The sequence below is a fragment of the Sinocyclocheilus anshuiensis genome, unplaced genomic scaffold, assembly GCF_001515605.1.
Source record: "Sinocyclocheilus anshuiensis isolate Anshui unplaced genomic scaffold, SAMN03320099.WGS_v1.1 scaffold413, whole genome shotgun sequence".
Lineage (NCBI taxonomy): Eukaryota > Metazoa > Chordata > Actinopteri > Cypriniformes > Cyprinidae > Sinocyclocheilus > Sinocyclocheilus anshuiensis.
This window is the reverse complement of record NW_015536481.1, coordinates 474,372-501,871: the sequence shown is the minus strand read 5'-3', so window position 1 is coordinate 501,871 and position 27,500 is coordinate 474,372. Positions and strand designations below refer to the sequence as shown.

The following is a 27,500-nucleotide window of genomic DNA, read 5'->3' as shown; positions in this document are numbered from 1 at the left end:
TATTTTATATATGTGACCCTGGAGCACAAAACCAGTCTTAAGTCGCTGGGGTATATTTGTGGCAATAGCCAAAAATACATTGTATGGGTCAAAATTATCGATTTTTTTTAAAGCCAAAAATCATTAGGATATTCATGTTCCATGAAGATATTTTGTAAATTTCCTACTGTAAATATATCAAAACTTAATTTTTGATTAGTAATATGCATTGCTAAGAATGTCATTTGGACAATTTTAAAGGCGATTTTCTCAATATTTAAATTTTTTTTGCACCCTCAGATTACAGATTTTCAAATAGTTGTATCTCGGCCAAATATTTTATTGCCAATAATTGTGGCCAACATGCATTGGAGAAAAACATGAATTTCATCATGAAATTTTCTCCCCACTTTCAATTATTTTACTTCAATGAAAGTTTAGAAATTTTGTAAATATTTAGATCAAAAACATCAATGATGCAGATTTATTTTCCCAGCCGCCTTTGCTCATATTTACCAAGGGTGCCAATATTAGTGGAGGGCACTGCATATTTGACTGTGATACTTGTGTGATGGCACAAGTGCATTGGTGTGATGAGCTCTGACACTCTCCTTGGACAAGACCAAGGATATATCTTTCATCTTGCTGGGCGTTGGTCTCATACCAGTAAATGGTTGAGCTTCATAAAAAACAAAAAAACAAAAAAAAAGCACCCTTTTCCTTTCTTTCACTTCTGTTATTTTTTACTTTTCTCATCTTGGTAATTGGTTCTTTTCACAATCCTCTACAGAGGACTACTGAAAAGGTAAGAATTACAAAATGTAAATATGTTAAAAAGAAGATAAAAGAGTCTACTGTGTTTTAAATTATGGGTGGCACTTCTGGTTTAGAGAGCTTCCATTCAAAATGACTGAAACAAATAGTTTCAAATAATAAACTGAGCAACAAATAATAATTATCTGTCAGTTTGACTAACCCTACCCATAATTTATCCCAAAAATCTGAGAGAGATTATGGTTGAATAACAAGGGTGTAGAAGCACCTAACTCTGGTTGTAAGGCTAAAATTGACATTTCCTGTAAACTTATCCCTCAGTTCTGATTGGTTGATTTGAATGTTGTTCCAGGATCAACAAGGATGTTGATCCAGGAACATGTTGTACTTGGTGAAATCACGGTCACCGAACTTGAGCGCATCACTTTGAAACTCCATGTATGCGTGCCTTATTACAGACATGAAAAATATATCGAGTGTGGAAGCTGAACAGTAGCGCGCTTGGGCTACTGCATGACAAATGGAGGCGCCGGTGCGATCATTTGCACTTAAAATACTTCGTCATTTTTGGTCATACAGATAAGAATAATGCATCTTTTGTATCTGTTTGCTTAAAATGAACGACTACTAGTCGACCAGAAAAATCTTTAGTCGAGGGCAGCCCTAGTTGTGCTGCTTAAAGGTAGGGTGGGTGATTTCGGAGAGGTTAGCAATAGCAAGCTAGCTTTTCCACTGCGTGGTACGACTTGGCACGGCATGACACTGCTCTGCTTGGCTCGGCTTGCTTGCTTTTTCAACTGCAGTTAATACCGCTTGAAAGTGGGTGGGATTATAGACCAGTTGCGCCGCCTCTACTGCAGTGGTTTGGTGTCTCGTGTCGCAAATCTAATGACGCTGGTATTGACCTACAGTGTTAACATGTCACATTTTAGTATCGGTGTGGGTGGGTACTTTTAGTATCGGAGGTGGTACTATTTAAGTGAGCTGTACCATGCAGTGGAAAAGCGCCAGAAAGTGAGCCGTGCCATTCTGTGCAGTGGAAAAGCGCCAAAGCGAGCTATACCGTGCCGTACTATGTAGTGGAAAAGCGCCATAGGATCCCCCCCTCCCTGCAAATCACTATCCAAAGCCATGCCGCATCCAAAACACATGAACACGCACAGGTAGACCAGAGCAGAGCTAACCAGCAACAGGGTTGAATGCAGCACTGTCAGATTACATCATGTCTCATTCACCAGTGAGAAAACATTACAGAACAAAGCGCATAATATTACAATAATAACACCTTCCATTCTCGCTCAGTCTGCAATGGCGTAACGGAACGTGCTGATGACGTATCATATCTGCGCAAAAAGGGTGCTCAGAAGTATCGCACAGGTAGACCAGAGCAGAGCTAACCAGCAACAGGGTTGAATGCAGCACTGTCAGATTACATCATGTCTCATTCACCAGTGAGAAAACATTACAGAACAAAGCGCATAATATTACAATAATAACACCTTCCATTCTCGCTCAGTCTGCAATGGCGTAACGGAACGTGCTGATGACGTATCATATCTGCGCAAAAAGGGTGCTCAGAAGTATTCAAATACATATGTTGACAGGCAGGTAGGACAGCCTATCGTAGCCCTCAGACCGAGGGATATGATTGGACGAACATTTTATGGTTCTACGCCTTCCAGTACATATAAATACATTTAGACCAGTTAACTTAGTGATTGCTATAAGGATGTGAAGAGACTTTCAACCAGCATAACAAAAAATCACCTACCCAGCCTTTAATGTTTTTGTGGAAAGAGTGATACATTTTTTTCAGCATTCTTTGATCAATAGAAAGTTTAAAAGATAAAATGTATCTTAAACTTAGAATTTGTTTTTGATCAATGTAAAGCATACTTGCTGAATTGATTTTGGGGAGAAAATGTTTAACATTGCAAATTGAACTGCAAAGTCCTTGTTGTTACAAACAGGCAAGAGACAAGAGGAGTTCAGGTAAACAGAGGGGTTTATTGTCAATGTTGTGATGGGTAGGATCGAAGGCAGGTGAGTAAGAGAGATATGAGAGAGTTCTGGGTATCTTAGCTTCTTGGTAATCTGGGTTATGATAGTCGTAGGAATCCTGGAGATGAACCGGGGCTGAGGAGAATCGGAGTAGCGGAGACTAAATGGACTTCTGGAGGTAAGGAAACAACAGTTAGTAAAGCTTGTAAGGAGTCTGGCAATGTTCGGGTAGTGAACGGTAGACCGGACACTGGAATGCTGAGTGGAGTGAGAAGACATAGCGGGCTTAATTGGTGATGCAGGTGCTGGTGATCAGAATTCGGGTGATTGGGATCTGGTGTGTGTCGGAGGAGGTGACTGTGCTGACGTGAGTGATTGCGATGATTTCCTGACACTTATAAAGAGTTGTACACTTTATTTTGCACTTGATCGTGTTCATTTAGTGGGAAACTTTATGGGGCTCAGGACCATTTTTTTGAGTGCCCTCCGCCACGTCCAGTGAGCATGTTATAATATAGAGGATCTTAGTGGGCCCTATTCTGTCCTAATTCAGATTTTTGAATAAATACTTAAAAATGTCTGTTTAGCATATTGAGTATTGTCAGAAGTATTCAAAAACATTACAAATTTCAGCAATATTATTCATTCCTAATCCTATCACTGGCTGCAACCAGCCATTAGATGCTGAGACCATTTGGTCCACGTGTCGCTCGCACACAATGAAGCGCTGCAGGCTACAACAATGACTCCAGTGGCGGATGGGGTCAGAGTTCACTGGCCTCTCTTGACTGCAGCGAGGCAGATGTGGTCAGCTCTGTTTATGGCCCTCGTGAAAGGCTGTAACATTCCTCTGCTGTATAGTTTGTTCATGATAACCTTGGACGAGCTATTCAGTAGACTTGAGCTGCATATGCAGCCATAAATCAACAACTTGTGTTGCTTTTGTGCGTTATGGGGTTGCACTCAGCGCTGCCGTGGTGTTCCTGCAGGTTGGATGCCTTTCAGTGGGGTGATAGTACAGAGGTGGAATTCTTTAGACCTTTCCGCTCTAGTGCTCAAGCAGCGTTCAATGGAGATACGTCATGACAACCAAACAAACAGCCGGAGCCTGGGTGATTTCACCATTTCCTGTGTCATTCCTGAAGGGTTTGGTCACAGTTAGACTCTGCCCAGGGCTGCACCTTCAAACACAAACACTGTCACTCTCCCAGCAGTGCATATTTGCTCACAGAGAGAAAAAAGTAGAAGTTATTGCTTGTGTGGTCAAGTGTTTAGAATTCATGTCATTGAATCATGACACATCGTGTCATGCTGTGCTCATTATTGAAAAAAGACAGATCAGTTTGCATGCAGTGTGTTTAAGTGTAGGGCTGGGCTGCACGATTGATCGAAGTAGCTGAAAACGTGATATGGCTTAGCGCGATTATCAAATCACAAAATCTGCAGTTTAATTAAATAAATGTACGTGCTGCATGGCAATGTGGTGTTTTAAACACTAGCAGCTCATTTATCTGGTGGGGTTTTTTTAGTGTTTCAAAACGGCTTGGATTGCAGAAAATGCTGCTCCTCATGAAGTCATCTCTGCATGTACTGTGAGTTTGGGTCGCTTATAATGTGCATTTGGGAACTATCTTCCCAAACTTATAATAAGAAGTACTTATAAACCAACTGTTGTCAACAAAAGAGAAGCTTTAAGGGCTCCTTGCTGTTTTCAATCAAGTCATTTTAGAATTTGTAAATATTAGTATTGTATTTATACAGTTTTACTTTCAAATAGATTAAATGATGATGATTATTATATTATTTTTTAATACAATTTTGTATTTTGTATTAAACCTGGAGCTTTAAAAAGCCATGCAATTGAAATTTTTATCAGAAAAGTCACAATAAAACTTGTGCAACCATAGTAAATGGTGCCAAAATGTTGCTTTTTTAAGTGATGTGAGTCAGCTAAATGTAAATGATGGGTCTTGGGGTGGTATCCATATGTTAAGTGGCGGCAGCGGTGGGGTGCAGGGTGTCGGGCTGGCTGTGTCTGAATGTTCTGGCACGAGGACCACAATACACTGCAGCAGGTGTCTGGGGGGACTTTTGGGCTGGCTGGTGACTCCCTAGGGGATTGTGGGTGAATTTATGTATGTGAGGGGCAGATGGATGATTCTGGCTTTACTCTGAGTGGTCTTTGTGAGTGGAAACACCGATTAACTCAACCAAAGTCTGACCCCACTGTGAAAGTGATCCCTTCCTCCATTGCCTGACAATGGCCCTGTATCAATATCATTTTCCTCCCACACACACAGACATGCACGTGTCCAAATACACCTACATACACAGTTTGTCTCAGCATGACGGCGAGTTTTGCACCAGTTAGCAAATCAGCCCTTTTTTTGTTTGTTTCATTGTCTAAGGGATGAATTAACTCTTCCGATTTATAATCCTCTTAAAAACTGTAAGACCCTTATAATGCGCTTCTTGACCTTGCTGTGCATTTATTTTCTAAAATTCTTCCATTTTGATAACAGAAATGTGGTTTAGCTTTAAGTTTGCTCAAAGCTGCATTTTAGGTTCTGCTCCATACTCATATTTGAAAGTGAAAGTAAAAGTAAAAGTGATGTGTAGCCAAGTATGGTGTCCATACTCGAAATTTGTGCTCTGCATTTAACCCATCGTGGTATTAAAGGTGGAAGAAAGCGCTAGTCATTCATTCCCCCCACCTACAATCACTAACCATTAGGCCACGACTGCCCCATATTTTGGATTGTTGTGATTTCTGTTCAGGCTCAAGGACTCGCCCAAAGATGTGCCCCAGCAGAACACAGAGGTGGATGAGTCTTGGGACGAGCCCAGCCAGGAAGAGGAGACACTCTACAGCACCTCCCCTCCCCGCACTCCTCGGCAGATGAAACGTATGTCCAACAAACACCAGAGAAACAGTCAGGGGTCAAAGGGCAAAGGTGAGAGCCCTTAACATTGCAAATTTCTGAAACATATGGTGTTAGGGCCCCAGTGATGTCACAGCCATCATTCTGGAGTGACTTTCAAGAGCTTAAGATCATGTTGAATGAAAATAAAGAAAACCGTTGTACCTCCAGCTCTGTGCACTGATATTTAATTATTAAGGGGAAAAAACAATTATTAAAAGAAGATTTAATTAAAGAGTAATAACTAGGGCTGCAACAACTATGCAAAATTAATAAAAAAATAGTTGTTTGGAACTATTTTCTTTTGTGAAATTGAGCAGAACCAGAGAATATTGACAATGTTGTGTCTAAAATGTAACACAATATTAACTTCTTGTTTATTTAAGTGTTGTATAAAATCAATATCACATTTGCAGTTCTTCTTCTGCTTGTGTGATTTTGCTAATTCATGTCATATGATGTAATGTAAGACAAAAACCCATCCAGGGGCATTTTTTTGCCCTCATATCTTGAATTTTAGGGGCATATAACTGCATTCTAATAGGTTACATCACACAGTCAGTCGTCGCCCTGCATATTCGTCAGCAACTACATGCAATGTAAGATGACGAACAGGTCTGGGCCAGGTACATTAAATGTGTTGTTAATTTTAACACGTTATTTTTAGTAATGTTCTATTATATTGCTTGTATTTAATGCAAGAAGTATACTAAAGAAAAAAACAGACTTAGTATATTTAGAAGTATATTTAAGTACATCACAGGATATTTTTTTGTAACATCATTGGAATAAATGGTTTAGGTCATCTGTCACCAACCTTCATCTCTTTCATCAACAGAGAAGCTGTGTTCCTCCAGCCCGTTGTCTCAACGAGAACGTGAGGGAGCCAGATCAGTCGAACCTTCTGAAGAGCACAGCTACAAGCAGGAAAAGAAACAGCGCTTCAACCAGCGCTCCAACCAGCGGGACAGCAAGAAGACATTCGAGGGCTCCTTCATGCTGGATCCGGTGTCCAAGACCAGTGCCATCGGCTCCAGAAACATGGATCCCCGCAAGCCCTACCTGAGCCTGGGCATGTTGCCCGTTCGCACCCACCGGCAGACCTCGCGCACAGACTGTCCGGCAGACCGCCTCAAATTCTTTGAGACTCTGCGGCTGCTGCTTAAGCTCACCTCCATGTCATCCAAGAAGAAGGAGAAGGAGCAGCGAGGCCTGGAGAACACAGCCTTTATGGACCAGAACAATGAGGTCATCTGGTTGGAGTTGCAGGCCTGGCACGCCCGCCGTAGTGTCGTGGAGCAGGACCTGTACCTGTACACTGCCCGCCAAGCCATACCTGACATCATCAAGGAGGTTCTGCACTTCAAAGTTGACTATAGCAGCCTAGCCGGGCTTGAGAGCAGTGTCTCAGTTGAGGGGAGCAACTCCTGTCCTGGCGAAACCAACTGCAGGAATGATTCATTTAGCTTTAGCACCTGCTCCACGTCCTGGGGAGAGATCGACGCCGCTGCTCCTTTTTCTTCAGTGCTGGAGTGTCGGGAGCACCTGCAAAGGCAGCGGGTAGCTTTCGATCAGGTCAAGCGGGTCATGTCGCTGTTAGAGTCGGTGGAAGCTCTGTACCCATCCCTGCAAACCTTGCAGAAGGACTACGAAAAATATGCGGCTCGAGACTTCCAGGGCAGGGTGCAGGCGCTCTGCTTGTGGCTCAACATCACTCAGGACCTGAACCAGAAGCTGCGTGTGATGGGCACCGTGCTGGGCCTCAGGGACCTTTCCCGCATCGGCTGGCCCATCTTCGAGATCCCCTCGCCTCGCTGCTCCCGTGGCAATGAGGACGATGAGGTGGATGAGGACGAGACAGAGTCTACCGCTACCTTCACTGCTGACAACGATGGGGAGGAAAGGACCTTGAGTGAGGCGACCAGCGACGGGGAGCAGTCGCCCTGCCCCACGCCAAAGTTTTCACGCCTCCTGTCAGAGGAGGAGCTCCTCCCGAGGGACAACGTGACATGCTACTTTCCCACCACCATATACAGGCCGTTTGTGGATAAGGCACTTAAACAGATGGGACTGCGTAAACTGATCCTCAGACTGCACAAGCTGATGGACCGTTCACTGCAGAGGTCCAGAACTGCTCTGTTGAGTCACATGCCGGCTCAAGAGGTGAGAGAGCAACTGTGGAGCTTCTGAATGTTGGCAGGATGTTAGTTTGGTTCTGAACGTGTGGAATATCGGAGAAAATGGGAAAACATTCCTTTTGGCTTCATGGCAGCTTTGAAAGAATGAGAAGCTGAGAAGGATTAGTTCACCCCAAAATGAGAATACTTTCATGATTACCTCACCTTCATTTTGTTCCAGAACTATGACTTTTCTGCTTCTGTTGAGCACAAAAGGGGAACTGTACTGGTTGCTCTACCATGCAGTTGCTATAAATGGGATCTAAATCTTAAAGCTCCAAAAGAGTCAAATAGTCCTCATGCAAATGATTCTCTTTACGTCCAGTGAGCTGTTTATCTCCGCAAATGGGTCATTGAGTTGGTGAATTTGAGAACTAGATCAGTTAGATTGGTGAATGAATCATTCCACTAGTGAACTGCATCAGCAGATTTGTAAAAAAAAAAAAATCTGAAATTTTTAACTGTTTTGTGCACAAATGAATCTACATCACTTTGAGCTGATTGACATAACGTTGCGATGTGACAGAAGTAACAGATCTTTTCTTCTTTATAGTGACATACATCCGAGTGAAACAAAAAACGAAAAGTAAAATGGAGACTTCATTCAATTAATCAGTTGTTGATTGGATTAACGCAAATCTAAATGTGAGCTTGCGGTCTATTGTAAGAAATGGGCGGGGTTTATGCAAACGAAATGTTTTGAGAAGTCCAGCATGCATCACCAGAGAAAAGTCTGTCCTTTCATCAGAAGATTGAGATTGATTAAACACATTTTAATTAAATGTTCCAAGGTCAAAAAATAAAACATATGCATGGATGAATCATTTACAAAAAGACCAAAAACACATTTAGAAAGTAGGGTGAATTTTCTTTTTTTGCCAACTTTACATTTAGGTATGTTAGGTGTGTTTATATAGCACAGGGGCCATGTAGACCACTTTTATGGTGCTATTTTGTGATTTTGGAGCTTGACAGTCCCATTTATTCATTTAGTTTGAGTATTTTAAAAGTAGCGGCTGTGTTCTGCCAAAAGAAAGCCATATAAGTTTGGAACAACATGAGGGTGAAAAAATGATGACCGAAATTTCATGTGCAAGAACTCTTTCTTTTAAGGGACTGGTCTTTCATTCTTACTTACCAGTATTCCTGCAATACTTTGTGGTCAGTGTCTTCTGTTTTATGTTCATAACCAGAATCAAATACTGAATTTCAACGTCCATGTTCTCATTGCTCTGTTCCTGTTAGTTGTCAGCGGTCCCGGGTTATTCTTTGCAGCACTGTGACTACCTTCCAGAGCTATCTCGTCACGTGTCTGGTCAGGTGGAGGAGGAGGCGGAGTCAGGACGAGTATCGTGGAAGGAGCTGGTGGACATGGACCTGCCCTCATTCCAGTCGGCCTTCTTGGTGCTTTGCCGTGTGCTGCTAAATGTTATTCACGAGTGCCTCAAACTGCGCCTTGAGCAAAGGCCTGCAGGAGAACCGTCCCTGCTCAGCATCAAGCAGGTCATTACTTACATAAACCTACATGTTGAATATACACTGCTGTTCAGACTTTTGAGGGTTAAATTAATCAAAAGTGACAGTAAAGACTAAATAAATTGAGTTCTTTAAAACTTTCTATTCTTGAAATATTCTTATATTCATTAAAGAATAGAAAGTTGTCCTATAAAAAATATTAAGCAAAATAAATATTTCTTGCGAACCAAATCAGCATGTTAGAATAATTTCTGAAGGATCACGTGACACTGAAAACTGGAGTAATGATGCGAAAAATTCAGCTTTGCCTTCACAGCAATAAATTACAATAAAAAATATTAAAATAGAAAAGATTTATTTTAAATTGCAATAAAATTTCACAATATTACACCTTTTATCTGTATTTTTTTAATATCATAGATGTATATATAAATTGATTTCTTTTTATTTATTATTCATTGATGAAGCCAACATAAGAGCCTATCTTTAAAATGTCATCTTTATATTTGTGCATTGCTTTGTTGATTTCTTAGTTTAGAGACTAACTGGTAGTGCTTTTTATACATTTTATTTGGTAACACTTTATTTTAGGCTCTCTTAACTAGTTGCTTATTAGCATGCATATTACTAGAATATTAGCCATTTATTAGTACTAATTAAGCACATATTAATGCCTTATTCTGCATGACCTTATTCTACATCCCTAATCCTACCCAATACCTAAACTTAACAACTACCTTACTAACTATTAATAAGGAGCAAATTAGGAATTTATTGAGGGAAAAGTCGTAGTTAATAGTGAATAAGTGTTACGTATTCTAAAGTGTTACCTTTTATTTTATTGGTTGTTATGACTTAAGGCTGTTTTGAAATGTGATACCTTATGGGGACATCGTGTTTGACTCTCTTCAAGACTCAGAAACTCATAAATGCTGTTCACTCATTTAACATGACCAAATGAAATCCATGAAATGATTCCTAGAGACATCAAAAATGGCTGATTTGTGTATTTTGTGTGTGTATTGTAGTTGGTGCGTGAGTGTAAAGAGGTTCTTAAAGGAGGGCTCCTGATGAAACAGTACTACCAGTTCATGCTGCAAGGCGTCGTCACTGCCCCCCAGGGTCTGCAGACTAACGCCAACATCGACGAGTTTGAGGAGGATCTGCACAAAATGCTAGAGGTGGGATTAGGACTGACTGCTGTCGTAATCTTATTTACAGTACAATTATTTAATCACTTTTTCATGACTGATTTGGGAGTGGTTTTCTGTGATGGCTGCTAATCTGTACCAGGGATTTTTGCCCAGCTCTGTGCTTTTATTGCTTTCTTTTTTTGCATGTGATAAAATTCAGAAAAACTAAAGTCTAAATGGATGGCAGTCAAGAGATAAGTCAAAGTCAACAACAAAAAAAAAGATTTATTCTTCAGCGGATAAAACATTTCCATCTTGTTCTTCTCCATCATGAACAACAGTGATCTTCACAAGCTTCATTTAGGAAAAAGTAAACAGACAATAAATGTCTTCTGTGTGTCTGTGCATGCAGGTGTACTTTGACTACATGCGCAGCTGGATCCAGATGTTGCAGCAGTTGCCTCAAGCCTCCCACAGCCTGAAGAACCTGCTGGAGGAGGAGTGGAATTTCACCAAAGTCATCACTCCATACATCCGGGGTGGAGAGGCCCAGTCTGGGAAACTGTTTTGGTTAGTCTTATACACTGTGCACTAGCTGTACGGACTGAATGTTTTCTATGTACCATAGAAAAGCATTCTATGGTATTATATTTCATTGATGAAACAGAAGAAAAAATATTGCATTGATCCTTGGGTTGGAATTCAGAAGTAAATCAACATCCATATCAAAGTAAAGTGCACAAAAAGCATCACTTCTTGTTTGTCTTTTCCAGTGATATTGCTGGCATGCTGCTAAAATCCACTGGAGACTTTCTGGACGCCGGCCTTCAGAAGAGTGGCAATGAGTTCTGGGAATGTGCGGATGACAGCACTGCCTCGGATGAAATCAGGTGTGTCTGAGACAACACGTAATGAGTAAGAATCAGTGCTAGACTTATCAAAGCCTGTTAAACATGTGTTCAGTGCCATGTCATCACATCTGTCCTATTCATTCTAACAAAAAATGTTTTCTCATCTAAAATCTGTAGAACATTTTGGGTTATAGGGAGAATAGAATAGTGAATATATGGAATGAGATTAGAATCCAAATCTGTTTGGTGCTGTAAGTGTCGGACACAAATGTAGGTTTAATATCTATCTGGAAATAATAGTTTTATTCAGCAAGGACACATTAAATTGATCAAAAGTGACAGTAAAGACATTTATAATGTTCCAAAAGATCTGTTTAAAATAAATGCTGTTTTTTAACTTTCTATTCATCAAAGATTCCTAAAAAGTATCACGAATTCCACAATTTTAAGCAAAATAACTGTTTTCACAATGTTACTATTCACTATTCTACTGTAATATTTTTAAGCATAAGAGACATCCTAAAAATCTTACTGACCCCAGACTTTTGTGTATATAAGTGTGTATATATATTTTTTATTTTCTCATGATAATACATTTTTATACTTTATTTAAAAGCATTTATCCCTATTTTTTCTCTCCCTGCAGACGTTCAGTGATTGAGACAAGTCGCTCACTCAAAGAGCTCTTCCATGAAGCCAGGGAGAGAGCATCTAAAGCATTGGGCTTTGCCAAGATGCTACGCAAGGTGAGTTTACTTGGCACTGTTTGCACTGTGGTATGCCACTGTGATGGACTGTTTTAACATTCTTCTTTCTTCTACTCAGGATCTTGAGATTGCTGCAGAATTCAGGTTAACCACTGGAGTTCCCTCTCTCCTCCAAGCACTGAAGGCCAAAAATTATGTCAAAGTAATAAGACATTCTTCTATATTAATGATAGTCTGCTATAAACAGATGCTATACATGTACTTAATAACTCTGTCATTGTGTATCCTTTTTCTTAGGTCCAAATCCCAGGACTGGAGGAACTCCAGGTGTTCGTCCCTTGTGATCTGATGGAGCAGCGGCTGGTCATCTTGCAGCTGTTAAATGCAGCAGCTGGAAAGGACTGTTCTAAAGAGCCAGACGAAATCCCAGAAGATGAGGCCTATCTGCTGATGAGCAAGCATGGAGTCGGGGACTCGACCACCGATGGTGCCTGGACTGAGTGGGATGGCACTGTGCTCAAACTAGTGCCTCAGATGGAGACAGTGGACACATTACGGGCCATGAAGGTATGAAGTTACGCATATGATCTTCTCAGTTTAACCCTTCAGTGCTGTCAGTGGACAGAAGTCAAGGGTTTAATATCTACTGTTGCTTCCACAAAAAAGTAGTTATACACTACAGGTTAAAAGTTTGAAGTAATTAAGATTAAGATTGAATGTTTTTGAAAGATGTCTTGTATTCTAACGAAGGCTGTATTTATTTGATTGAAAATACAGCAAAACAGTAATATTGTTATATATTATTACAATTTAAAATAACTGTGGTCTTTTAAAAAATATATATATATTTTGAAATATAATTTATTTAACTTCTAAAAGTTTTGGATAAGATTTAAAAAAAGAAAATGATACTTTTATTTAGAAAGGTAAACGATCATAAACGTAATTAAAAATGACAGTGAATTCTGAAATATAAAGCAGCAAAAACAGTTTACATCAATGATAATAACAGCCATATTAGTAACTGATCTCCAGTAATAACTGAAAATAATTGAGAACCAAGTCAGCATATTAGAATGATTTCTGAAGGTTCATGTGACACTGAATACTGGAGCAATGGCTGCTAAAAATTCAGCTTTGCCATCACAGTAATTAAATACATTTGAAAATTTATTAAATATAAATTTTAGATTGTATTTTGTATATAAATGGCCCATTTTAATGTATTATTTTGTCTTTGAAGAAAAAAAAAAGTGTTTTACAATTTTTAGGTCTGGAATAAATTTGGTCTTTGGGGGAAAAAAAAAAAAAGTAAAAATACATTTTCTATATAATCATTACAGCTTCTAATATGTCATATATGTCACATATGATTCCTAGGTGGACAATCTGTTGCTGGTTGTGATGCAGTCGGCCCACCTGGTGACACAACGCAAAGCCTTCCAGCAGTCCATGGAAGAACTTCTCACCCTCAGCCGAGAGCAGACATCCAGCCAGCCGCTTATCGTCTCTGCCCTGGAACAGCTCAAGGTGATGCAGACCAAACCCAGAAAAACAAACTACATTTTATGCTCCCAATTTCTGTTTTCTGACATATCAGCTGATGTGTACTTGCTTGCTGACTGTCACGGTTTTTGGAGACCCACTTTCATATCACAACAAGCAGGGGTTTCAATGTGCGTCACTTAACACTGATGTAGCAAACAAATGGAGAACATGCACTTACATACAAATACACATGGAAATCCCGCGCTTAAGGAGCGCAGAGACTTTCGGTTTTGCTCCATAGACATGAGTTACATTATGTGATGATATGAAAACCCATAACGGTGCATCAGCAAACAGGATGTTTGCAAAGCAATTTTGGTTTTAGAGTTGCTCTTTTAAAGAAAATTTTCTGTCCTTTCAGAATGAGGCTCTCCAGCTGTGCATCAAGATCAACACCGCGATCGACCGTGTGGATTATATGTTCACGTCAGAGTTTGAGGCTGAGGTGGAGGAGACGGAGAAAGCCACACTGCAGCAATATTACAGAGAGGCTATGATCCAGGGCTACAACTTTGCTTTTGAGGTCCGAGCCTATTGGGATTCTGTGTATATCAGTGTTTCTCAACCCTGGTCCTGGGCACCCCCAGCACTGCACATTTTGTGTGTCTCCCTAATCAAACACACCTGATTCAACTCATTAGCTCATTAAAAGAAACTCCACGACCAGAAATGGGTGTGTCAGATAAGGGAGACATACAAAATGTGCAGTGTTGGGGGGGCGCTCAGGACCAGGGTTGAGAAACACTGGTGTATATGATTGCTGCACAGCACCTTAAAGTCACCATAAAATCAAAATTGCACAGCAATTAGCAAACAACAATCCAACTGATCCAATCAGTTCCCTATGGACAAATCAAGTTCCATTGTATATTTTTTGACATTTCTTTGAATACTTCACAATAGGGAACAAAAGACAATCGCAATTTCCTCTGTCTTATCCGAATTTAATAGGAGAAAATTATTGGTCATCCAATCTTTTACATTTTTAACACACTCTGTTAGCTTAGATAATTTAGAAGTTTCATCTGGTCTTGTTTGGTGCCAACTTCATGTAGCTTAATAATCTATTAGACATAAAGGAGTGTGATATTTGTCCCAGGACTATCAGAAATGTCTCACTGTTTCCTTTCCCTTCTTTTTAAGGCTGTTAAAAAGAGCTAGTAATGACTGATGGGATCTAGATGGGTTTCCTGCTCCCTTGAATCTTATAAAAGACTAATTAGTAGTTGGCTAATAAGCCAAATTTTCATCAGTGCTGTTTTTATATCAATGTTTACATTAATAAGACATGTGAGCTAACAGCACAGAAGAGAGGGAAAATATGCACGTTCAAAACATCTCCAACAGGTGCAGAACTAACGTGGAAGTAAAAGGAAAATCCTCACACTTTTGAGCTATTTCCTTTATTTTCAAAATAAAACGGTAACGTTTCGATCAGAGATCTTTTATCAGGCCGTGCAGAGATTTTTCTTGTTTACTTTCAAGCTAACAATACGGGTTGACATATGAAGATTTTTCATTTGTTTTTTGCTCTCCTGCAGTACCATAAAGAGGTTGTGCGGCTGATGTCTGGAGAGTTCAGGCGGCGGATAGGGGAGCGCTACATCGCTTTTGCCCGCAAGTGGATGAACTTTGTCCTCACAAAGTGTGAAAGTGGAAGAGGCACTCGTCCAAGGTGAGTAAGCTCTGTTATAAAAACAAATAGGGTCTTATGCAGTGTACTTCCTCCATAGGCAGCTGCCTTCTAAGGCATCTTAACTTCAAAACTTCAAAAGTCAATGATTCGGAATGTGCCATATAGACGGCCACTCATACTCATGTACTTCATTATCATGCTGCCTACATTTTGGAGCAGCCTTCACTTTGGGAGCGTGTCTGTGTTGCCTTAACATGCTATCTCCGTAGGAAGCTCACTAGGTTTTGGAGCAGAGCCAGTGCTTCATCCTACAGAGATGCTAATGTTCAAAGAAAACGTTTCCAGTTTCTTTCTCAATAAATGATATTGCCACCTTGTTCTTTTAACATGCTTACAAATGTTATTTGAGGTTACATTTTTATTTAATCTCTAGGTGGGCGACGCAAGGCTTTGATTTTCTTCAAGCAATTGAGGCTGCGTTTATATCAGCCTTGCCAGAAGATGACTTTCTGGTGAGATATCCCATACCCTGTTGTTTTTATATCTGTTTTGGATTGCAATTGAGTTTATAGTTGTTAATCTTGTGTCTTGCAGAGTCTGCAAGCTCTGATGAATGAATGTATTGGGCATGTTATCGGCAAACCGCACAGTCCAGTCAGTAGTATGTACTTTGGTAAGTGTTCTCTTCCTCTGTGGTGTTTTAAGATCATTGTTTGTGCTCTTAGTTTATGTAATTTCCATAATTTTAAACATTTTTATTTTATTTATTCACAAAAAAAATTAGGGCAATTTGTAACAGTTTAGCAGTAAATTGATAATAACATCTGATCTTCCATCAGGCCCACGAAACAGCCCTCGACCTGTCAAAGTCCCCCGTTGCCACAGCGACCCTCCAAACCCATGCATCTTCATCCCTTCATCTCATGCCGAGGCCTTCAGGTAGGTCATGTCCTGGGTCTTCACCAGTAGCACAGCTAGCACATCTAGTGGCATTAATAATGCTTGCGTATATGTACCTCCTATGCATGCCCTTGTGTTCTGTTTAAACTGGAGGAGGGTTTAATTGAATAAGTCACGCTGCTTTTAATGCTGTAGTTTATATTAATGCTTTAAACCACTATCTGTGCTGCAACACAAGCTTCATATGGGTGTGTTTTGTGTTTGAATGCTGACATTAGAATGTGTGTAAAGCTCTGCCTTATTTAATATTAAACACTTTCACACATGCACACATCATCCAAAGCAGAATGCTGAGGCCATCAGTCTGTTTTTCCACCACAGCTCTCGGAGTCTCCCGTGTGATCCGCGTACCCAGTTGTGTACCCCAGGTCCCCGCCCCACTCCTCCATTACCCCCAGGGGAGCACGGCCACGCCACCAAATCCTCCGGCGGTGTGCCCAATGACACCAGGTAGTCAGGACCGCCCGTTTTCAACCCCAGACGGAGCTCTGCAACATTTTCAACATCCTAAGCATTGCATCCTTGTTAGAACGGCATCTCTCATGGATTTTGGGGTTTATGAGTGAATTGGCAAAAATCTGAAAAAATTATGAATGTTTTATGCCAACAACAGGATTATGGGTACCAGAAAAAGTGGAACAGGCTGCACTTTCTGTAAAATGTTCTGTTTTCTCACCCAAGTCCACGAGAAAAGCATGCATTTTCTGAGTAATGCTGTTTTTACACAGGATGTTGTGAAATGAAAGGGGTCATATCATCAGGAATCAAATTTCCTTGAACTACTGAGAGGCACTGTGAAAACATGCTGTCACATCCTTTATAACAACAGCTCAGTACAAAAATATTTACTTTTGAAACCAAACTGCAAAAATAGGTTTTTGGATTTCTTACATCAGAAAGCCAAGATATTCAAGTGATTACTTTTATGTGTCAACAATAGGGGTGTAACGGTACACAAATATGACGGTTCGGTACGTACCTCGGTTTTAACGTCACGATTCGGTATGATTTCGGTACAGCAGGGGGATGACTTGGTGAGGTAAATTAAATGCTACGTGACATTTTATTTCCACGCTGTATTGTTGATGTCTTTCCGCAGTTGAAACACTGATTGAGCAGTTACATGAGGCATAAGATGTTCAGTCATGTTTATTCGCGTTAAAACTAGTAGGCCTAGTACAGAGGAAGGAATGACCGCGTTCACTCGCGCTCCGCTCTGCACAAATCTGCGGGGCGTCACGGCTCAGACACGGGAACCGGAGCTGATCGCGGCCGCTCTAGTCAATGCTTGTGTTGGGATTATATACCAGCACGTTTCTGAACCGTCCCAGAAGCGGCTCTCCAAGGTGTTTATACAGCGATCTGTCATGCCACATCAAAGATGTCAAAACACCATTTATTATTTGAATTTCCGGAGAAAACAAAAAAAAACTGTATTCGTTCGGTTCACATGCGTACCGAACCGAAAGACCCGCACCGAAACGGTTTGTTACGAATACGTGTACCGTTACACCCCTAGTCAACAATATCTATTGGGTAATCAGAACAAGTACAGTGTTACATATCATACTCAAAATTAGAGGAACTGACAATAAGAGTAACGTTTGTTTTGCGAATGTGGGAATGTTCACTGAACCTTGTGCAGTATGTAGCAGGGTTATTATAGTTAACTAAAACCATAACAAATTTTGTTAGTTGAAATAACAAGCATTGACTGAAATAAAATAAAATATAAAAACATTTCTCATTTTAATTTAGGTTAACTTGAACTAAAACTACAAAACAAATTAATGAAAACTATACAGACATTAAAAAAACTACTAAAAATTACAAAAACACAACAAAATTACTCAAATTAAAATGAAAACAGAAAATATAAAAATAAAAACTCAAATATTCCAAATATTAATAAAAACTAATAGTATCTCAGTGATACTTAAAAAAAATCCTGGATGTAGCACCAAAGTCCCTTTAAGGCAAGTCATGTCACTCGGTGGCCATCTTTGAAACGCCTCTCGGGCATGCAAGTGCAGCTCCTATCTCTTTGAATGTGGAAACATCAAATTCTCCAAAACTGTTCGTCAAGCTTACGATTAAATTTCAGATTTGAAATCACCAATGAAATCTGACAACAGCTGTCTCATGAATGTTGTTTCTATAGCTCCAATAGCGTAAAAAAAAAAAAAGCGTATTTTGCAGGCTAGACCAGCCAATGCGCATGCGCAGTCCTAAGCGTCTCCAGAATGCTACATATTTCTATAGCAACTGGGACTTCTAACGGCACCTGCAATGACTTTACTGATTAGCGATTGGCTCTTTTGCTTAGAAGGCAGGGCATCCTTCAATAGAGCGGCCATATTAAAGGTGAGGTAAGGGATTTCTGGTAGCCAATGTTGACATTTGAAATCACCAAAACAAACGCCCCTACCCCAAAAGGGTCTCGCCCCTATTTTGATAGCTCCGCCCCACACATACGTATGTAACCCAGGCAACGATTAGTTCTGTGAAAAAAACCAAAACCAATGTTACACCGTGTCTCCACCGGACGCGAGTGGCGTGGCTTGACAAAATACTATAGAACTCATTATAATCAGTGATGCTGTCTACACTGGATGCGGCACGACACGACAAATCCCCGACAGAAAACTGCTGCTGCGTTCTATTCATGACGTATTGACACAAAGTTATAATAATAATAATGAATAATTTATGCATTTAGCAGACGCTTTTATCCAAAGCGACTTACAGTGCATTCAGGCTAGGGCTGCAGCTCGTCAGTGAACAACGGCTCTGTGTAGTTAATGCTGCTCAATGTGAAAGCCTTAAGCCTTAAGCCTTCTTTTGTTCCGCAGACGTTTTCCTCTTTTGTTTTTTTATCCGCCATCTCCATCTTTCTGTCGTCGCTCAGCTAATGTCCGTCCTGTGCACTGAACCCTCTCTCCTCCACATCATGAGTAGACATGCCCCTTACTGCTGATTGGCTACAAGTTTGTTTTGGTAGTCGGCCCGAATCAGTTTTCTAAAGCGTTTTTGAAAAATCGCTTACCCCACCTTTAAGCGTTGCAAACCCCCACCCCCCCCATTCAAAACTATACGAATGACACGTCTTGGGTATTCTATAATCTTTGGTAGCACCTAATACTCTGCATATGCTTCTAAAGGATCCCAGTATTAAAAATAAAGTTTACTTTAGTACGGAATTGTTTGTGATTATTTCACAATGTAAAGAAGGCTTTGCATTATTACTGGATAAAGCGGCACGAAAACAAAATTAGACACAGACAGTGAAACCGCAGCTAATGTGTAAGTGCAGAAAAAAACACTTGCATTGTATTTCATTTCACATGGGGCATTAAAGGCATGGTAGTAAATGATCTGTTTAATTCAATTGAGTGTCAGAGAGAGAGTAAAAATAGTTATTAATGACTAAAATATTACATAAAAACAGAGTGGACTTTAAAAATAAATAATAAAAGAAATGTCTATACATGAAAGTGATGTAGTGCTCCTTCTCAAAGTCCCTGCCAGCTAGGATATATAATCAGCCCACAATAATTGTCTTGGTTCCACATTGCTGTGCACTTCAATACTGTATGAGCCCTTAGCAGATGATTTGCCTGAATGATAAATGTGTTTGGTAAACTGTGATCTTTGCTACTTTCACAGTGTCCAGTGCTTCCGTATTAATAGTCTCTGTTGAGGCATGCATTAGCACGCATCATTGGCTTAAACACCCTGTCCCGCTGCCACCTGGGAAATCACTGAAACAAATATACACATTGATCCAAGTACATAAAGATCGCAAAGTGCTGTTTAAGGATCAGCTCACCTCTACCTCTGCGAGTGGTTGTTCATTAGTATATGAAAGGTGAAAATGTATGATCCTAATCAGTACTCTGATATATTTGTGCCATTGTGTGTAATAATAATCAGAATAAACAATTCATATATAGGCTGTCAAGCAACATTAATAGCTTGAAGAGTAGTTGACATAACTTTTTCATGAGCTTATGTTTAAATCAGAAGCAGAGGTTGTTGTATATGGTTTGAAAGAGCTTAATGCTGCTTATTGTGACTCTTAACACTGCTGCGCTTGAACTGGCTTTCCCATCTGCGTTATGTGTTGCTATAAGACTTAAGCATGCTCGTCATATCTAACGTTTCATTTTACTTATTGCATGCAGTGTGTCTCAACCCGTTTCTGTCTGAAGGAAGATGGTGACCGTATATAACATTAGACTCTTCTGCCACACAGGGTCTCTAGTGTACATGAGAACGACCGTCTGTCATCTGTGGCGGCAGAGCTACAGTTTAAATCCCTCAGTCGCCACTCCAGCCCGACAGAAGACAGAGAAGGTACTGATGCAATATTTGTCTTTGTGTAAGAAGTGTCTTTTTTATTCAACATATTCTCTAAGTTTTCTCTTGTATTTCCAGAGCCCTCGTATCCTAAAGCAGACCCCAGCAGTACCGCCCGTCGCAGCTGGGAGCTCCGCAACTTCATCAGCCAGTCAAAAGGTAGAACAAAGAAAAGACATTATGATGATGAGTTCATGTCATGCAAGATGACAGATAAAAGTACAGCTGTGCAAAATAGACTAAAATACACATCTATATTTTTCACAGCTTCTGACAAAGTTCTATATACAGTATTTGTTCTTTATTCATGTGCTGTATTTGCTCTGAAATGGCTTAAAAGGGTGATTCAACCCATGGAAGTCCAATTAACTGTCATTATTGATTCATAAAGTTTAATGTAAGGACAAGTATGTTGTTTATACTACAGTACTGATATTATAATCTAAATGCACCAATACAAGACATAGTAATAAACAAAAATATATACCTAAATATTTACCTACAGTACACACTACTGCTCAGGGGTCAGTAAGATTTTTGGGGTCCATAAGTTTTTTTTTTTTTGGGCAAAAAATTAATTTGATTTAGTAAGGATGCATTAAATTGATCAAAAGTGACAGTAAAGAATTTTACATTAATACATGTATCACGGTTTACACAAAAAGCAGCACAACTGTTTTCAGAATTGATAATAAGAAGAAATGTTCATCAAATCAGCATATTAGAATGATTTCTGAAATATCATATGACATTGAAGACTGGAGCAATGGCTGATAAAAATTCAGCTTTGCCATCACAGGAAGAAATGACATTTTTTCAATATATTAAATAAAAAATTTACAATATATTAAAATATATTTTAAATTGTAATAAAAAAAAAAGTAAAATACTTTTTTAAAAATTATTTTCTTGTTGCAAATATAATGTATATATCAACCACGGTGCTGATTGTCCTGCAGACACTGCAGCACGTCAGAGCCCTATGGAGGCTGTCTGGCGCTCTATACGCATCTTTGATGACAAGCACTATGTGCTCATGAGACAGCGAAACATCATCGGACAGGTGTGCAACACCCCCAAGTCCTACGACAACGTCATGCACGTGGGTCTGCGCAAGGTCACATTTAAATGGCAGAGAGGCAACAAGATAGGTCAGTGGTCAAAAGTATGCTTACATTACATAGCAGAGGCCTTTCTTGTTACATTTTCAGTTTTTCTCTTCGTTGACAGGTGAAGGGCAGTATGGAAAGGTTTACACATGCATCAATGTGGACACTGGTGAACTGATGGCCATGAAGGAGGTATGTGCCTGAGACTGTTATTCATTTAATTAATATATTAATTCATTTATATATATAAATAGATATATATAAACTATAAGAACTTTATTAACTCTAACTGAATTTGCTTCCAGATTCGCTTTCAGCCCAATGACCACAAAACCATAAAGGAAACGGCCGATGAGCTGAAGATCTTTGAAGGAATCAAACATCCCAATCTTGTCCGCTACTTTGGTGTGGAGTTGCACAGGGTAAAAAAGTGTTTGTGTTACGTCAAGGTCTGCTGAAGTCTTCTGTACGTTTATTCCTCATTGTTCCTCGTTGGCTCTTGCAGGAAGAGATGTATATCTTTATGGAGTACTGTGATGAAGGGACCCTGGAGGAAGTGTCTAGACTGGGTCTGCAGGAACACGTCATCCGCCTCTACAGCAAGCAGATCACGACGGCAATCAATGTGCTCCATGAACACGGCATTGTCCACCGTGACATTAAAGGTGTTCATTTATTGCTTCACTTGCACTAAGATTTCCTTTCCTCATTTCCTTTTTTCTTCATCAAAATGATAGATGCCATTCTGGGATACAGATGTACAAAATGACATTTTCATAATTAGCTAGTTAGTGGAATGTCTAGCTAATAATTATTTTGTTGCATCACTATTTATTGTTTACTTCCCAGGAGCCAATATCTTCCTCACGTCGTCGGGCTTGATAAAGCTAGGGGACTTCGGCTGCTCAGTGAAGCTGAAGAACAATGCTCAGACGATGCCTGGAGAGGTGAACAGCACACTGGGAACAGCAGGTGAGAGACTTAATGTTGTAGTTCCCAGGTTTAGACACCAGAGGGCATGTCAAACTGTTTGAATGGTATGGTGAGGTGTCCTAAAGGGACAACTGGCATACCTAAATACTATCTCAAAAAACTAGTTCTTTTTGTTGTAAAACTCTGTGAGGCATGCTGGAGGTCTAGACCTTTATTTTAAGCTGTTTCCAAAGTTTTCTTATCACCAGTGCTGTCAAAAATTAAACACATGAAAACTACATTTATATTTACATTTATTCATTTGGCAGACGCTTTTATCCAAAGTGACTTTTGAGGAATACAACAAACATAGGATGGCAATAAACACGAGAAGTGCCAGATCTCCGTCATTGTTCAAAATAGTAAAAGCTAGGACAGGAAGCGAATAAGGGATACTGAGAGCAAAGAAAAAAGTATTTTTTTTATTTTATCACCAGTTGTATTGATAAACATAAAAAATGTTTAACAAATGGTAGCATTAGTTTGAAATATATATACCTTTTATATATTCAAATATAAAAGGAAATTTAAGTGTTAAATATAGCTTTTAGCTTCAGTGTTATTAACTAAAACTATTAAAAATAGTTTTTAAGTGAATTTAAGCTAAAATAAAATATTAATATTAGATGAAAAACCTAAAGGCAAACAACTAGAAATACCTTGGCAACTAACTGAAATAAAAGTTTAAGTACTACAATTACTAAAACTACAACTGAAATAAAAATAAATTAAAGCTGAATAAACATATTAAAAGTATTAATGTGACAAAAGCACATAAATTGATTACAACTTAAACTAAAATTAAAAGTGAAATTGTACAAATAAAAGCTAATAAAAAATGTTAAATACCATAATAGCATATAAGTAATAAAAACAACACTATTTGGTATCTATAGCATTGTGACGATTATCACATTGTTTTCTTTCTCATTTCTAGCATACATGGCTCCTGAGGTCATCACTAGAGCAAAGGGTGAAGGTCATGGTCGTGCTGCTGATATCTGGAGCCTTGGATGTGTTCTCATAGAAATGGTCACTGGAAAGGTAAAACCTGGTCTATGTGCATGCATTATGCCTGAGTTTGGTCTAATTCTTTATTTACCCATGTGCCAGCTTTACTTCAAACTGGTTTGAAGATAGCGTGCTGTTGTGAAAACATATCCGTACTGCGTTCATTCAACACCAAATCCAAAGGAATTTTCTGGGCTTGTCTACACATGCCTAAACAACCAAAATGGTACTGCTGGATAGGGCTTCCTGAAACATAATTAATCAAATTTCCACCAATTACAACAAAACAATTCGGATATTCACCAGTTTTAAAGTTTATTCGTCTTGTAGTACCATCATTTAGTGACTGTGTTTTTAGTGTGTGAACTGTAAAAAAAATCTACAAACATCATGCTACTGTAAGTAACTCTGTGTGTGTTCCATACTGTTTGCTTAATTCAGAGACCTTGGCACGAATATGAGCATAACTTCCAGATCATGTATAAAGTGGGAATGGGCCACAAACCACCCATTCCTGAAAAGCTGAGCACAGAGGGGAAGGACTTCCTGGCCCACTGCCTGGAGAGTGAACCGAAGCGACGCTGGACCGCCAGCGCTCTGTTGGACCACCCGTTTGTCAAGGTATGAACTCCCTCTCACCCATACAGCTAGTTATTTCCTTCAGCTGATTCATAGGGTCACACATATGATGGAGATCAGGTTTCTCTGACAAATTTCCAATCTGTTACCCAAATTAGATCCAACCAGCATTTGTAATAAATCCACCAATATGCTACACACTTGAAAACACATGAACCAGACCCTGACACAAATAAATTCTCACTTTGAGCACTAAACACCGACAACCAATGACTTATTTTAGTGATGCACTGAAATTTGGCAACTAAAAATATTTGGCCAAAAATGAATTTTGGAAGGCCTAAATCATTGAGAAACTGTGTGGACAGTACGGCTGGGTTGACAATATTGATTCCACAATTACAGTGCATCACTAATGTAATTACAGAGGGGTGAGGTAGACCATCACATGCTGTCACCTGATTGGCTGCTTAAATGAGGCTGATGGAAATGGCACTAACACGTCAATCTCATGTCTTTTCAATTGCAGGTCTGCACAGATGAAGAGTGACGGGGAAAGACGTATATTCTTTTAATGTTTACATAAATGCTAGCACTACTTCACGTGGCATGAGGGAGGACGAAGGTTAAAACAGACGCGCTCTGCTCGATACGAGCCCCTCGAGATGTTAAGAGCGGGGCAAGTCTTACATGTACAGTAACATGAGCAAATGGGATGGAAATGTTTGGACAAGTGCGTTGTGTACATACTGTAAGAATAGGGTTAGGGTTTTTCTGTGTACAAAGCATATTGTAAAGCTGAAGTTTAATAGCCACTTTGTTGGTGATCGAGTCACAGGGAATACATGTTAGGAGACAGTACATTAATTCAAGGGATGTTCTCTGCACAAAGCATCAGAGAATGGGAGATGGAGGGAGTTTGACATTGACTGACTGTATGTACAATTTCAATGAGTGTTCACTGAAGAAAGCATACAAACCTGGGGCTGAAAGTCACAGTAGAGAAGGTTTTAATTTTCTTTTTCTGTTTTGTTAAAACTGTATTTTTGTTTGCCTTGCTGCAGAGCCCACTGTTAACAAGTCATATTTAAGCCTATAAGTAGTTGTGCTGCGTTGGCTCAGCCTCGTGCTGGCCAATGGCGTGCCTTTACCATCTATGTGTACAAGAGCATAATCAACCAATGAGAGGGAAGAGGCCAGTCTGACTCTGCCTTTCTGCTGCTACACTCGGATGGGTGGACAAACATGCTCTTACACAGGCATCAACTGCTGGTTCTCTGCTCCTCCAACAGTGTTTGCAATATTTAAAAAGAATATTAATAAACAGACAGTTTTTTTTAAATGGCCTACTTGTCTATTTAAAAAAAAAAACGATGTAAATCAAAACAGAGAAGCATCTTAAATTATTCAAACAGCTCTTTCATGTGGCGACTTCCTCAAATTTCACTTATGAAGGTGGCTGCACTTGGCTAATGCCAGTTCCCGTTGTGAAAATGCCCTCATGACTGTAAAGTAGCATGATCTTGTTGCCCTGGTGGAAGTCTCAGTTATTGTTTATTTGCATCTCTTTATTCCCGTAGTTCGAACCCTTGTCAATCTCGGTCTGTCCAATCATCCAGCGGATACCAACTGACACTGAAAATAAAAGCAAAAATTTGTCAGTTACAGCGCAACAGCCAGTCACATTAGCATGCTTAATAACTAAACTAGGGCTACAAGCACTCGGATTCATATTATCATTCATTAGATCAGTGGTTCTCATGAAGGGGAGTTGACTGGGTGGGTGAGTGCAGAAGGTTTTCATTATTAAAAGCATGATTATTATTAATAGAGATAAAATTATCTATTTAAACTAAAACTCTAAAAGCACAAAGATGTAAACTCATATAATGTTAACTCTTAAATTATACAATTTATTTTCCCCCCTCAATAACTATTGTTTTTAAGAACATACATACAGATCCTAAAACTTCGAAATCGTACAGTATGTACACAAGGTCTGTCATAATTACAGCAGAAATACTGAAAGTAGCCTATATATTGTGTTGGACAATGGGAGTGTTAAGAGTCAAAAAGGCTGAGAACCACTGCATTCGATCATAATACAAACAGGGTTCCCACGGACATGGAAAACCTAGAAATATCAGGGAATTTTAAACTTTTTAAGCTTGGAAAAGTCATGGAAATTTGTGAATGATAGGACAATATAGATATAGCTATGCTTGGCTATCTTCTACTAGAAATTACTCTATAAATTCATTTTTAAAAATAGTTTTTCACAGTAATCGTAAGTCATTGAAATTCCTTGGTCAACAGGTGTGGGAACCCTGTACTAAGTAAAGGGAAAATGAAAGACTGAAATGAAAGATTTATTTAAACAACATCTAGTAGATGCATGATGTCTTATAGTATATCTGAATCATGTAGTTCAAGGTTTGTTTTGTGTGCATTTAGTGTTTAGATGAAACTTTTACCTCTGAAATGAATCTTTAATCCTATTCTCACATGCTATGGTATTTAAGGGCACTTTCAGTGCATTAAACTGTGTCATTCATTCATGCGCTTATGAATTGACCAGCATGCAGTAAATCCAGATAGAAGTGGTTGATATACTTACAGCTATAGCACCTAATTGGCCTCCTTTATATATTTTTTGAAAAAACAGATTGGGGGAAAATAGCAGCAGTATATAATTCCTTTGTTGCTTGACGACAAAAAAAAGATCGACTAAAAATCATCTGCTGCAATCTTATTATTTTGCTATTTGTTACACCAGCTTATATTATAATCAATAAGAAATAACCACCCCATGCCCTTGTCCTTATCCCAAGTACCTGCTAGACAGAAGACAAATGTACAGACGACAGTGAAGGTGGATTCTGATAGCAGCATTTGGAGCAGTAACATGCAGAGAGGGTAGACCAGCAAACAGACCCAGAAGAGCCAGTTCAGCAGGGCCCAAGGTCGGCGCGGAGGGCTTGTAATGGGACCCGGAAAACGTCCTGTCTGTCTGTAATGCTCTTGGAATTCATCCTGTGTGAGTTGGCACAACAAAATGACTTGATGCCCATGTTTGTCCGATATGGATATGCTAATACCAGCACCAGTGTTGTTCGTTAACTACAATTAAACTATTAAAATGTTTTCATTAACTGAAAATACAGCTGTTTGTTGCCAACTAATTTTCTAATTTAAGTACTAAAACTGAAATAAAAAATAAAGCTTAATAGAAATACTAAAAAAGTCATAAATTGTAAAAAGATCATGTAAAAAAAAAAAAAAAAAAAGCCAATTCAAAATATTAATA

At 39.4% G+C, this 27,500-nt stretch overlaps 2 protein-coding genes and 1 long non-coding RNA gene across 6 annotated transcripts in view; 1 reads left to right on the top strand and 2 right to left on the bottom strand.

The window, feature by feature from the left end:
• The window catches only part of LOC107679660 (mitogen-activated protein kinase kinase kinase 4-like), a 35,537-nt gene extending 10,033 nt beyond the window's left edge, over positions 1 to 25,504 (top strand). For 2 of the 4 annotated variants that reach the window (XM_016475317.1, XM_016475546.1), the window contains exons 2-27: positions 5,533 to 5,708; positions 6,514 to 7,838; positions 9,098 to 9,355; positions 10,357 to 10,509; positions 10,874 to 11,031; positions 11,235 to 11,351; positions 11,959 to 12,058; positions 12,138 to 12,221; positions 12,317 to 12,586; positions 13,400 to 13,549; positions 13,929 to 14,090; positions 15,109 to 15,242; positions 15,637 to 15,715; positions 15,798 to 15,876; positions 16,043 to 16,142; positions 16,485 to 16,613; positions 20,419 to 20,519; positions 20,601 to 20,681; positions 21,482 to 21,673; positions 21,753 to 21,823; positions 21,937 to 22,053; positions 22,137 to 22,296; positions 22,481 to 22,603; positions 23,541 to 23,647; positions 24,056 to 24,235; positions 24,723 to 25,504. In XM_016475317.1, the coding sequence (XP_016330803.1) occupies positions 5,533 to 5,708; positions 6,514 to 7,838; positions 9,098 to 9,355; positions 10,357 to 10,509; positions 10,874 to 11,031; positions 11,235 to 11,351; positions 11,959 to 12,058; positions 12,138 to 12,221; positions 12,317 to 12,586; positions 13,400 to 13,549; positions 13,929 to 14,090; positions 15,109 to 15,242; positions 15,637 to 15,715; positions 15,798 to 15,876; positions 16,043 to 16,142; positions 16,485 to 16,613; positions 20,419 to 20,519; positions 20,601 to 20,681; positions 21,482 to 21,673; positions 21,753 to 21,823; positions 21,937 to 22,053; positions 22,137 to 22,296; positions 22,481 to 22,603; positions 23,541 to 23,647; positions 24,056 to 24,235; positions 24,723 to 24,743 (4,627 nt within the window). In that variant the 3' untranslated portion in view covers positions 24,744 to 25,504. The remainder of the gene's footprint in view (positions 1 to 5,532; positions 5,709 to 6,513; positions 7,839 to 9,097; positions 9,356 to 10,356; positions 10,510 to 10,873; positions 11,032 to 11,234; positions 11,352 to 11,958; positions 12,059 to 12,137; positions 12,222 to 12,316; positions 12,587 to 13,399; positions 13,550 to 13,928; positions 14,091 to 15,108; positions 15,243 to 15,636; positions 15,716 to 15,797; positions 15,877 to 16,042; positions 16,143 to 16,484; positions 16,614 to 20,418; positions 20,520 to 20,600; positions 20,682 to 21,481; positions 21,674 to 21,752; positions 21,824 to 21,936; positions 22,054 to 22,136; positions 22,297 to 22,480; positions 22,604 to 23,540; positions 23,648 to 24,055; positions 24,236 to 24,722) is intronic. The other 2 variants (XM_016475384.1, XM_016475466.1) reach the window with 2 other exon arrangements.
• On the bottom strand, positions 25,221 to 27,249 carry LOC107680396 (uncharacterized). Its single transcript, XR_001633142.1, has 2 exons — positions 27,028 to 27,249; positions 25,221 to 25,828 (listed from the first exon to the last, which is right to left on the bottom strand). It is a non-coding gene; the product is annotated as an uncharacterized LOC107680396 (long non-coding RNA).
• A 70-nt stretch (positions 27,250 to 27,319) lies between these two features.
• Positions 27,320 to 27,500, bottom strand: part of LOC107683742 (1-acyl-sn-glycerol-3-phosphate acyltransferase delta-like) — a 2,782-nt gene continuing 2,601 nt past the window's right edge. The window contains exon 6 of the mRNA XM_016479808.1: positions 27,320 to 27,324. Within this exon, the coding sequence (XP_016335294.1) occupies positions 27,320 to 27,324 (5 nt within the window). The remainder of the gene's footprint in view (positions 27,325 to 27,500) is intronic.